Source organism: Triticum dicoccoides, chromosome 4A (genome assembly GCF_002162155.2).
Source record: "Triticum dicoccoides isolate Atlit2015 ecotype Zavitan chromosome 4A, WEW_v2.0, whole genome shotgun sequence".
NCBI lineage: Eukaryota > Viridiplantae > Streptophyta > Magnoliopsida > Poales > Poaceae > Triticum > Triticum dicoccoides.
In genome coordinates this window covers 104,012,799-104,024,966 of record NC_041386.1, presented here as the reverse complement: position 1 = coordinate 104,024,966, position 12,168 = coordinate 104,012,799, and the positions used below count along the sequence as shown (strand labels likewise).

General features: G+C 43.2%; 1 protein-coding gene across 2 annotated transcripts; it reads left to right on the top strand.

Annotated features, from left to right (window-relative positions):
- The first annotated feature begins 1,003 nt into the window (after positions 1–1,003).
- LOC119285251 (serine/arginine repetitive matrix protein 1-like) lies at positions 1,004–11,246 on the top strand. Of its 2 annotated transcripts, XR_005139416.1 has the most exons (13): positions 1,004–1,163; positions 1,271–1,360; positions 1,480–1,602; positions 2,260–2,427; positions 6,074–6,160; positions 6,300–6,424; positions 7,644–8,258; positions 8,333–8,446; positions 8,535–8,642; positions 8,736–8,819; positions 8,907–9,035; positions 9,378–10,477; positions 10,958–11,246. XR_005139416.1 is itself a non-coding variant. In XM_037564490.1 (12 exons), the coding sequence occupies exons 1-12, from the start codon at positions 1,143–1,145 to the stop codon at positions 10,186–10,188; spliced, it is 2,475 nt and encodes an 824-aa protein (XP_037420387.1). In that variant the 5' UTR covers positions 1,004–1,142; the 3' UTR covers positions 10,189–10,544. The 2 variants fall into 2 exon arrangements, 1 of the variants encoding a protein (XP_037420387.1); XM_037564490.1 differs by lacking the exon at positions 10,958–11,246 and having other exon boundaries at positions 9,378–10,544.
- The last annotated feature ends 922 nt before the right edge of the window (positions 11,247–12,168 follow it).

The window sequence follows — 12,168 nt, the reverse complement described above, 5'->3', positions numbered from 1 at the left end:
CACCGGCTGGTCCGTCGCCTGCTGCTCCGCCTCCGGGCTGCTGCATCGCGGGCGGGACGCCGTACGCGGCCACGCGGGATCTGGGACTGGGAGAGTCGGAGAGATGAGGAGAGGCGAGAGCAGAACCGGGCGAGAGGGAGAGTGGCAGACACAGGGCGACCGTGTCTGGTTACTCGCGTGAGTTGGGCGACTGGGCATGCGTACGAGGAGTCGAGGAGAGGGCGAGACCGCGAGAGGCGTGGGCTCTAGGCCTCTTGCAACGCGGGCTCTTGGGTATGTATACATATAATTTTTTTTGCATCAAAATCTTGGGTATTCCTGTGAATACAGGAGCATACCCCTGGCGCCGCCTCTGCATCATGACATCTGGTGGTTAAGGCATGGTCTCGCACGTAATGCCACCATGACATCACATATCGAGGATGAAGGATTTGAAGATGAAGTATTTCAAGAAACGTTGAAGGGTCATCAAGGTCCAAGGTTTATCTTATTGTAGTGATAAGAGGGGGTTGTGTGTTAATCTGGGCTAAGTGTCTTGTCAACAATCCCGTCTTTCATCTTCATCGCTGTTGATCCCTGACTAACAATGTTAGTTTAGAGACTATGGATACTTCGTCTACATTTTGTACTTAAAGGTTAGAGTTAGATTGACAACAAGACTTCCTGCGGCAAAGTAAATATTAACAACAATAATTATCTTTTTTTATAGAATTATTAAAAGAAAAGAGAATCATGACGTTCTTTTTTAGGAACAGATTTCTTTTTGAGGGTATTAGGAACAGATTTCTTTTTGAGGGTATTTCTAGGAACAGCTTTTTTTGAGCATATTTTTGAAAGAAATTTTAGGAACACACGAATCGTGATGTCTTTTTTTTTCGAGAAAGAAAACATGAATCATGATGTACACGTATTACGAGTGAACAGACTCGAAAGCCTACAGACCGGTGGGCTTGGCCCAGGCAGCTGAGGCATGCGACTGTTTTGGATCGGGCTATTGTGTATAGCTATTCCTGCGGCCTCTTCTTCTCCCCTGCACCCCCCAACTCGTCGTCGTCTTCCCAAAGGCTCCAACCCTAGCCACCTTTCCTCGGCATCCTCCCCCCAAGCCGGCGGCGGCCCCGGCGGCCGTACCGCCTGTGAAGATGTCGGGAGGCTTCTTCCGGGTAAGCGGCTACGGTTCTCCGCATTGATTTAGTTTGCCAACCTCGCTTCGTTTTTCCGGTTCGTCGGATCTGTGACAGGTGCGCTGATTCGCCGTGCTTTTTGGCAGGGGACGTCGGCCGACCAGGACACCAGATTCTCCAACAAGCATGCCAAGCTGCTCAAGACGCAGAAGTTCGCGTCCGAGCTTGACCATCAGGTTAGCCTTTTCGTTCTCGCCCTATGCCTCCACCGGGTTCTAGCCGATGGGCGTCCAGAGGGGGACTATCTGCCGTGGGTTCAAGTTAAACTCTAATTTGTTTCTTTCCTTGGGTTTAGGTGGACATGTCAAAGGTGAAGATGGACGTGATGAAGCCGTGGATTGCCACACGGGTCACCGAGCTTCTTGGGTTCGAGGACGAAGTGCTTATCAACTTCATCTATGGCCTGCTCGATGCGAAGGTGAGGTTTCTGAAGATATACTTCTTTAACATGAGCAATGGCGCTTACATCTTATGGTCTCGTTGAACAAACACAGATGGATTTTCTGATTGAAGATATGCCTATTAATTAATTAAAAACGAAACTCTGTATTCTATATTCATGTAAAGCATCTCTGGATATATTGGATTTCGTCCATTCAGCTTTAAGATTGTAAGCTACGAACCCAACTATCTTCATGGTGTAGCTCAGGAGTCAGGAATGAAAACTGAAATCATACACGTGTAATTCGGGAACTAAGTTTAAAGTCTCGCATAGGCTTGTTTGGATAGTGTAAGATAGGTAATCACAGCCGTCTTGTGGAGCTAAACCACAACATTTTCCAATTTGCAAAATACCAGTTGGATTAGCAAAATACCAATTGAATTAGCTTACCAAAACTTCTTGTGAACTTATGAAACAAGTATGGGTTGTACCTGTAAAAGCTAATCATTATCATACTAGTTTTTTTCTTTTCTGGCCATGTCATCGAATTATTTGTTGCCTGGATATGATTTTTATGGACCAGTCAGCCCAAACATAGGTGATATAGTTGTGTAATGATTAAATTAGTTCTGTGGGGCTGATAATAAATAGTAGGAGCTCAGGAGCTTTATAAGGTTTTTGTTTGTTTTGCAGGAGGTGGACGGGAAGTACATACAGATCCAGCTTACAGGGTTCATGGAGAAGAACACAATAAAGTTCATGAGGGAGCTGTGGAGCCTCCTTCTCAGTGCGCAGCAGAATGCTAGTGGTGTGCCCCAGCAATTTTTGGATGCAAAGGAGGCTGAGATTCAGCAGAGAAAGGTTTGCATAAATACATGAATCTATTATTATTATTATAACAATATTTCTGTGACATACTTCAGGCATGTTGTTCTGAGTTAACTCATAAGCTAGAATACGTACACAAGAGACATCAAATTAGCATGCCCTTTACAATGACCTAGAATCAGTTCTGATTAGTTGCTCGCCAGGTCGGTACTTGGCTTCCAACAAAACTGTCAACTAGGTGTGATTAGTTGCGCTACTAGTTAGTAAGTCAGTACTGCAGCGGCTCAAGTTGTCCTTTTGACTCAGTCGACCACTGTAAGTCGGTACTGAGTGAAAGCATGCTCCATTTCAATCTAAGTTTTTGTTTTTGAGTTATCTCCTTTTATTTATGTATTATCATTTATTTGAATCTAAAATGTACAAATTGGGTTAAATGCTGCAAACCATCTTAGCCACCCAATCTTATTAAGTTGTATATATTCTAATTATGTCTTTAACTGTAAATTTAATCCCTTAATAATAACTTCTACTCCTTCCGATCCTATTTAGGCTCCGCATAACTTTTTTCCTTTTTTTCTCAATGGTCTGCGCGTAAGCTTTGTTCATCGAATCTTTCCACTTTTGCCCCTCCGCTTCCGCATGGGTCGCGCACGCTCCGCCTCCTTCCTCTCAAGTCTCAACTGATCCCATCCGTCGCCTTCCGCTTGCTTCTCCCCGTCCAGCTCCAGCTCTTCCCCATGGCGAACCAGCAAACCCATGAGTTGGCAGGAGAAAGCCAACCTATATATGAGGAAGAAGAAAATCTATATGAGGAGCCGAGGAGGAAGATGAGGGCATTGAGGTTGACAGCCTTGTGTTAGCGGACGACGGCAGTGGCAGCATAGAAGATGGGGACAACAGCGTCCTCATGGAGGACAGTGTCCTCGTGGATGGCGGCGTCCACACGGCCGGTGGCAGTTGGTGGAGGACTGCGTCCTCGCGGACTACGTTGCGCGGATACTTCAGAAAGTGTGCGTATCCAGCCGGATACTGCCCCCGATACTTCCCGATACGTATCCCGTAAGTATCCCTGGATATTTTGATATTAAAAAAAGAAAATAATGTTTGATACTCCTAGGATACTTCTGCCATACATTTTGGATACCTGAAACCCCTCGTTCGACGTGAAATCCTCTCAATAATAAAGGCGCACCTTTGAAGATTCCCAACATGGGCGTGATTTCATGTGAAAACATGTCTGTCGATGTTTTTTATTCAATTGAAAGGTTAGCAAGAGAGAGTCGATGCATTGATTGGAACAGCATACCTGGTCAAATCTCACGGCCAATTAATGAAAGTGGACTAAGTGCAAGAAAAGAAAGGGGTAATCGTATTGAGGCATGCTTTGACCTAAAAGCTCCTGAATTTTTTCTTCATATTTGTAATAATTAATATATATAACATCTATATATAAACGTATCCCCGTATCCATGTTTTTAGAAAATTGACGTATCGGGCGTATCCCCGTATCGCGTATCCGATACGTATCCAAGTATCCGTGCAACGTAGCTCGCGGACAGCGGTGTTCTCAGGACAGCGTCCTCGTGGACCTCGTCGTGCTCGCGCTGGCTGTGCAGGACGGCTAGCTCGCGTAGGACAGCTTCGTCGCGGAAGACGGAGTGCTCGCGGACGATGGCGTGCTCGTGTATGGTATTGTCCTCGTGTCTAGTCCCTGGTGGCGTGCTCGCGTCTGATGATGGTCGTGGTGAAGAAGGGAGGAGCAAAAGGATAGAGGAGAGAAGTGCAGACTGTTCTTGTCATGGGGGAAGCTTTATCCTTATAGACAAGTCTCTGATTCCATTGTCATGGCGGTAAGCAAAATTTTGATCTGCAAATCGACCCGCGCATGTGTCTATTTAGGGGGGAGGAGCAAAATTGTTGTTTTGAGTTACTCTTTCTTTAAAAAAAGCCTATAATGTTAGGAACCTTGGTTCAGAGTGGGATAATTTTGGTAGGGTAAGGGTTAGAAGATCTGTACTCACCATCAACAATCGGTGACATGCAAGGATGCCGGAAAAGTTTGAGCTCGTCACATATTCGAGCTTGGCTCGAAGCATAAACAAGCCGAGCTCAAGATTGGCCTTATGCTCGGGAGCCTGGGAAGCTTGGTTTGAAAACGCTCGATAAGGCTTGGTATAATACTACCATGCAGCCACCTGATAAACATTAACTCTTTACACAACAACACAACCTTTAGTCCCAAATTTAGTCGGCCGCTATGCACTGGGGCATCCTCCGCTATGCACTGGGGCATCTGGAGGCATGCGCTGAATATGCCCAAACCATCTCAGAAGATGTTGGACAAGCTTCTCTTCGATCGGTTCTTCTGTACGTAGGTGTGGCCCAAATATCTCCAAGCCTAATAATCAAATCATCAGAATGTGAGCAATTCACAAGAAGCTAAGCCTAGTCTGGTAAGAGAAAAGCTGCGCGTAGCAATGACTGGAGGGCCGAAGAACATTCATGGCCTTGTAGCTATACTTGTGCATCAGCCCATCTCTTAGTCCATGTAACCAACAGTAGGGCTGAGTAGATTAGTACCACCTCACCTATTGTAGAAGAGTGGGGTTGGAGGACTATCTATAAAAGAGTGGCTTGTGAAGGCATACGACAGTCGATGCCTAGCGTGTTGGCAATATATATGCTAAAAATTATAATATTACCCGAGAGTTTTCGTGAGCCCTAACGATCTGGGATCGAACTATTTCTAGCTTTTGGCAAGCCGAACTCGAGCTGTTATGTCAATAGGCCGTGCTCGAGGCCATATTTGGGCTGAGGATTGCATTGAGCTCGAGCCGAGCCAAGGTATATTTGCTTGAGCTCAGCTCGTTTAGAGCGCTAGTTCCAGGGCTCGTCCCTGACGTGCAAGGGTTGTTGTAAGGCTTAGATAACTTGTGATCATTATATCGCTTGCTTAAAACAATACAGCCTCTCCCATATAAAATCAGACAATTGACTTGATACACAAGTAGGATTCGAACCAGAATTGCAATGTTAACTACCTAAAACATGTCCTTTCTATCCGCATTAGCTCTCCTAAACTAAAAGGAACTCCTAACTAGAGATAACTCAATTTCCTAGTGTCTCCATGGTTGCACCCAATGCCTGCCTTGAAGGTGCACTGTGCTTCCTCGATCACTTGTATGCGCCAAATCTGTATTCCTCTCCTATGATATGTGTACATTTGGAGTTCTCCATACGCCCGGCCACCTGGCCACCTACTCCATGTCAAGGATTGCTTTGTATGTCTGACAACACAAGGCTTGCGTGCGAATTTAATAGCATTTCCTCTTTTTTGCTCTCATTTATTTTTACTGAAACAAACACGTATCATTATGGTTGAAACTGCAGACGACCTTATTTTATGTTTTTTCTCGGACATTGCCCATAGAACACTATCTAGTTAGTGTTGTGTCTAGTTTGTAACGCTAGTCAATGGTTGTACGTGGTGGTAGACTTCATTACATTTCTTTCATATGTGATTTTTTCAAAACATCATACTTTACTCTGGCCTTTAGTACTTCCTGTCTATCCTGTGAACCTGGTATTTACATTTTTTTTATAGTTGCTTGTGGAGTTGTGGGATTTAAATTGCAGAAAAGTGAGAGTTTTCTTATTAATCCATCCGTCTTGTGTTTAGGCGGAAGAGGCTAGAATTGCCCAGGAAATCCAGAAGAAGCGAGAGAAAGATGGAAGGGACACGGAACTAGATAAACACAAAATGATGGTGAGTTAATTCCTTCTGACCAGTTTCCTTGTATCACTGATTTAATGGTTATTCTGTGACCTCTTGTGTTTCTGATGATACTCAGATAGCTTCTCCGATTATTTCGGTTCATATCATTCTTTACCTCCAACTACTGTAGGCCGGGGATACTGGTAATTCAAGATTTCATGGTGATTCACTTGGCTCTGCTTTAAACAATCCCAATGTCGATGCTGAGAAAGAAAAGGAACTGGACTTGAAGCATAGCTCGAGAACAAAGAGCCGGTTAGTTAACTTCTTTGATTAACTTTGACTACTCTTTAGTGCATTCTATCAGATAAGATAATATTTGTAGAATGTCCACATTTGAAACCCCCTGACTTTTTTGTCAGGAAAAAATTCATATAATGCATATTATGCACGTCCTTGAGATGAAATTCCTTTTTATTCTCAGAGTCAGACTATTGCATCGATGAAGTTTTCTGCTTTTCTTGTCCAAGAATTGCCATTTTTGTGTTTTCTTCTTTGCTTTTGTTCAGCTTGTACATCACTGCATCTCTTCCTCCAATTAACTATTATATCATGTTCTGGTGATGACCTCAACAGCTGTGAAGGAAAAAAAATCCTGCCACAATTAGGCAGTGCGAAATGGGCAAATTCAATTCCATTCCTTCATTCAGTTAACTATTTGTTTGGAATCCTTAATGAAGTCTTTAATTTCTGCATAAGAACAACACCATCAATACTTGGGAATAAGTGCATTCTTCATCTATGCCCTACCACAACTATACCGATAAGATTAATTTGCAGTATCTTCCCAGTGTTTTTTTTTACTTTTGCAGAATGTACTTCTGTATGTTGCTTCTAATCTCTTCTTTGAGCTCGTTGTCTGTCATCTGGTGGCCCTTGGTTGTGTTCTAGCTAGCAATTCTTCTATGCATGAGTTTTTATCATTTTTCATTGTATTTTAAATTTTCAATAATCTCATCAAGAATGCCTATATCTGAACCCTTCCTTGTTTTGTCATGTTCTTCATGATAAATCATTTTCATCCTTTGAAATGTGCACCATCTTTTTGAAACAAACTTGTAATTCTAGCCCGTGCGTACTTCAATCCAGGTGGTGGGAATGTACATCATTCCCCATGTTTTTAATGTTTTGTGCATATTTCCTACAAGTTTGTGTCTTCTTTTGACTATACTTATCTTCCTCGCATGTTAGGTTTCTAATGTACCCAAAGGATTGCTCTTTGTAGGCATTTGCATTTCACATCTTTTCGAAAGAATTAAACAATATGGTCCTGCAAAGCAGTGTGACCTAATTAACGAGGAATGAACAAGGCATCTTTGTGTGACCTGATCAGTAGTCGTTTAATCTTGATTTGTGTTAGCTTGTGTTGGCATGTGTATTGTCAGCAGTCCTATGTATTACGACAATAAGTAAGTTTTCTCTGTCTCGACTGTAACCATTGCTTATAGGCAGTTTTATTCTCTTTTATTTTCAGGGAACATCGAAGACCTAGGAGCACATCTTTGTCGCCCCGTGGTAGGCAACGGTCTATTTCTCCAAGGAGGCGCTCTCCATCCCCTTCCAGGCAAAGATCATCACGACGTTCAGCTTCACCTAGACGTTCTGTTTCCCCCCGAAGGCATTCCCCAAGAATCGCTCCTTCAATGTCTAGGCGGAGGTCACCGTATTCCAGAAGATCACCTTCAGTACCTAGATCCCCATCACCTCGGCGGAGATTTCCCATTAGGAGAAGATCTCCACCATCTGGGCGACGTAGATCACCATCTCCTTATCGCTGTCGGTCCCCAGCTCGCGCACCTAGGAGATCACCATCTCCTGCGCGTCGCAGATCACCTCCTCGACACAGATTACCAGCAGATAGACACCGGTCCCCATCACCAGGAAGACGCAGGCCACGGTCCCCATCACCTCTAAGACGCAGGCCACGGTCCCCATCACCTAGAAGACATAGGCCACGTTCTCCAGGAAGACGGCAGTCCCTGTCACCTCACCGCTCACCGCAGTTGAGGTCACCAAAGCGCCAGAGAAAATCCCCAATTTCAACTAGGACGCTTTCTGCAAATCCTCCAGTCTCTCCACCGCGGAGGAGGTAATGCTGCTCTCTTATTTTCTTTGTACCCGATGTTGTGCTGCATGGATTTACACTTGTGCTGGAATTTACAGGAGTAGCAGTCCACACAGCAGGAGTCCAAATCGTTCACGTAGGAGTTCGAGCAGGGACGCAGAAAAGGGAACAAACGGTGCACCCTCCACTAAAGGCAGGGATCTGGCTCAAAGGTAATACCACAGCATGCATGATGAATGCAGACATATTTTGTTGTAGTTATCCAGGGAAGTCATTGTCTTACTCCCAGTATTGCCTCAGGAACCAAGAAAGGAGTGGCCGAGGGTCACCGGATTTTGAACACCGTAGGCTCACAAAATCCTTGAGGTCTCCTACTAATGATGCAGAAAGAGACTCCACACGTGACAGGTGTGTACTTGTCTATGTTAATTTGTAATTCTATTTTTTTCCCACTAACAGTGTCTAAACTGGGATGCTAACTTTCTCACCTTATTTTGGCAGTCCTTTGAAGGACACTGGGAAACATATGCCCAGTCAGGACAGCACAAATACCAGTGGAGACGAGGAAGAAAGCGGGCGTGCAAGGTTGGAATATGTTCTTTCATGTCTTGTCTTCGTAAAATTATTTTTTGCCTCGCTGTCTATATATACTTATCTTTTGTTCACGTTTAGGGAGAATGCACGGAAGGCCAATTCATCACGCAGGATATCCAAGGATTTCTCAGCTGATCTGCATCTAAAGGAAGTCAACGTTGACAACTCAGTCCCTGGAGAAAAACCCTCTTCCAGATCAAGACAGGAGTATGTTCCTGTACTTATCCCCTTCTTGAAGATTGCTAGTTTTTATGCATTAAGAAAGCAATCTTGCTCTTTTGACATGCTATGGTTCAATGCTCTTTTCTTTCTTATTTAGACACTGAATATTGGGTTACAGATTTGCACCATTATCATCAGACACCTTGTGTACTTGCTATATTATGCATGATAAACTTCCACTTAAAAGGATTTCCTGCATGCATCAACGTCTTAATTTTTTGTAGGAGTAATTATGATGATGTCAGTCGGTAAAACCTGTCAGAAGCATCTCCTCAGCAGCATGCATCCTTTCTTTTGGTAATAATCTAACAGTTTTTTTTATTCTAGTGGCGGGAAGGATGTCCCCAAGAAATATGATAATCCGCTATCAGATTCATCAGAAGATGCACTTGATGGTAGAAGAATGAAACGCCAGGGTGATTCCCCTGATGATTCTCGCGTGAAACGGCAGTCCCCTAGTAGAGCTGGCGACTCTTATCCAAAGGATGGGATTAACAATGAGCGTGCCAAAACGGATTCACATGGTGCTTCTTATGATGCTATTGCAGCGAAGAAATACTCTGGTAAAGTTGATGAAGCTTCCCAATCAGATGGTGGAAGTCCTCTTCAAAAAGCTAAGAAAAGAACATATGACAGTAAACACATTGATCGTCGCAGTTCGGGCTCAGAAGAATCTGAGAAACACAGATCCCAGTCTGAGAAGCGAAGACATAAAAAGGGTCACAAGCATAAGAAGCATTATGATGATAGTTCTGATTCTGATTCTGACTCTGATGAGTCCAAGAAGAGGAGGCGAGAAGAGAAAAAGCTGCGAAAAGAGGAAAGGCGCCTTAGACGTGAAGAACGGCACCGCAGAAGGGCGGACCGTCATGCCAGTAAACAGAGATTGAAGTATGCTGGTTCTCCCCTGTCAGATCTTGAGAAGGATCGTCAATCTGGCTCAGACGCTGATGTTGGGAAGAAAGGTTCATACACTCCGAGAGAAGAACCTGACCCAAACAAACTTGAAATTGAGCTTCGACAGAGGGCCCTTGAATCTCTTGCAAAGAAATCAAAGCATGTTATTACTCCGTCTTCAGATGTCGAGAAGGACCGTGAATCTGATTCGGATGCTGATGTTAGGAAGAGAGTTTCATAGGCTGGCTGAGAAGAATCTGATAAAAATAAACTTGAAGGGTTGAGCTTCGGGAGAAGACCCGTGAAACTATATAGATCAAAGAAAGCTGCCAATCACTAGGCTGGGGAATTTCTCGCAATGCATTTACACGTTTCTATATTTCAAGAGCATATCTATATGTTACTGAAGTGTGCTCATATGATACCTGTTTAATGTTCTGTATGTTTATGTGGCAGTTGATCTGAGTAATTGACGATTCCTGAGCTGTTTCCTTGTTGCAGCTGCTTTCAGGCTTAGCTGCTTTTATCTGGTAATGTTTGCCTTTACATGTTTGTACGAACCATAACCCTGAGAATGAAATATTTATGTTTTGTGATATTGTGCTCCCTTTTGTGTTATTTGAATTGGTACCGAAGTGATATACTTCCAACTTAATCATTCATCATTTGCCAGTTTTTTCTTTGAAAGGATGCTTAGCAAACCTGGATAATAATGTATATTCTATTTGTAGTTACTGATAAGAACTTAGTGTTGGCTAAATCCTGTTGCCTGATAGATGCTTATCGTATAAAATACCTGATAGTAGACATGTGCTAGTGCCAAAGATACAAGCAAAAAGTTGTAGATAATTTTATTTAATGGTCATAATTCTTGCAATGAGGATTGAGGAAGTTTTACTGTTTGCATGACCATGCTTTTTGATGGTAGCACGCCTGTTTAGCAGTACCACCGCACACTTGATTTATGTAAACTGTGTCATTTTGTTCATTTGAATTTGGATTGTTGGCAGATTAGCACCATGTGAACAAGGTTTTTATGTACCAGAGATTTAACAGCACCTCAGCGACAACCAGCTGGTTGCACCTTTGATGATTGTGAAACTCTCCTAAAGTGCTCCTGTTTCGTTTTGGTTGCTGCTCCTTAGAATGAGGTTTGTGCAGTAAGTTCTTTTTTTTGTGTGTGTGGCTATGTCCTGATGAAGCAAATGAAATTTCTTGTAAGCATTTGAAGGTTGCTAACTTCACACAGAATGCCCATGAGTATTCTACTGTTGAATGAACATGAGTTGTCCTTTTCTATTTTGTGGTTCCTAGCATTCAGGTGCAAGTCTTGGGCAGGAGTTATATTTCTTTGTACTCCCTCCATTCCCTTATACAAGGCCACTATCAAAAATACATTTTGCATCAATACAAGGCCACCAACAGTATATAGTTTCTAATGTGAGCATATGAGCAGTGTCATTTCCCCCCTTATGATAGTGTTCTGCCATCTGATTGCGTTTGCTTGGAACAGAAGTTTTTCTGTCAATTCTTTTATACACGCTGCTGATTTATGGGTATTATCATGTCTTCTTGTTTTATAGAGTGCCAATTTTCAGTACCCCCTCTGATCTGTATTACTTGTCGCTGGTTTTGTAAGTAATATGGATCGGAGGGTGTGGTATTTTTCATGCACATGTAGTATCAACATGATTTCATTGGTCACACCTGTATAGCAAAATTGTCCCAGGTCATTGTACTTGTCTAGGTTAGTTGAGACGGTACTCCAATGTTCGCATTTTCATTGTACTTGGCTAGGCCAGTTTAAATTGGGAAATGATAAGTACCTGAGTACATGGCAAATCGAACATTTTCGATGGCAAGTTTAGTAATGCGAGGATGGCACTTTACTTGGCAAGAATGGCAACTTGGTGCTTCAGTTTATTTTGGGACAGAAATTTGCCACTAACTTGCCACCCTTGCGTCACTAGAATTGCCGTCGAAAATGTTTGATTTTCCACGTGCTCGTACCTGGTATCAGGTACTTACATTTCAGTTTAAGTTTGAGTAGTACAGTTGCCCAGCAACAATGTTCCCATTTTCTTTGTTGATGACGGGAACAACACTCTTTAGGGGTAACGACGATTTGAGAGCTGGGGTAAGTCTGGTTCAAATTGAAGTGTAGTAAATAGTTTGTGACAGTCACAAGCCAACATTTTTAGCTGTTCATCAGCTGCCCAAC

Coding starts and splice junctions, on each gene's coding strand:
- LOC119285251 (XM_037564490.1), top strand. CDS start 1,143: ATGTCGGGAGGCTTCTTCCGG. Junction 1,164..1,270: donor TGTCGGGAGGCTTCTTCCGG/GTAAGCGGCTAC, acceptor GCTTTTTGGCAG/GGGACGTCGGCCGACCAGGA. Junction 6,425..7,643: donor AGCTCGAGAACAAAGAGCCG/GTTAGTTAACTT, acceptor TTTTATTTTCAG/GGAACATCGAAGACCTAGGA.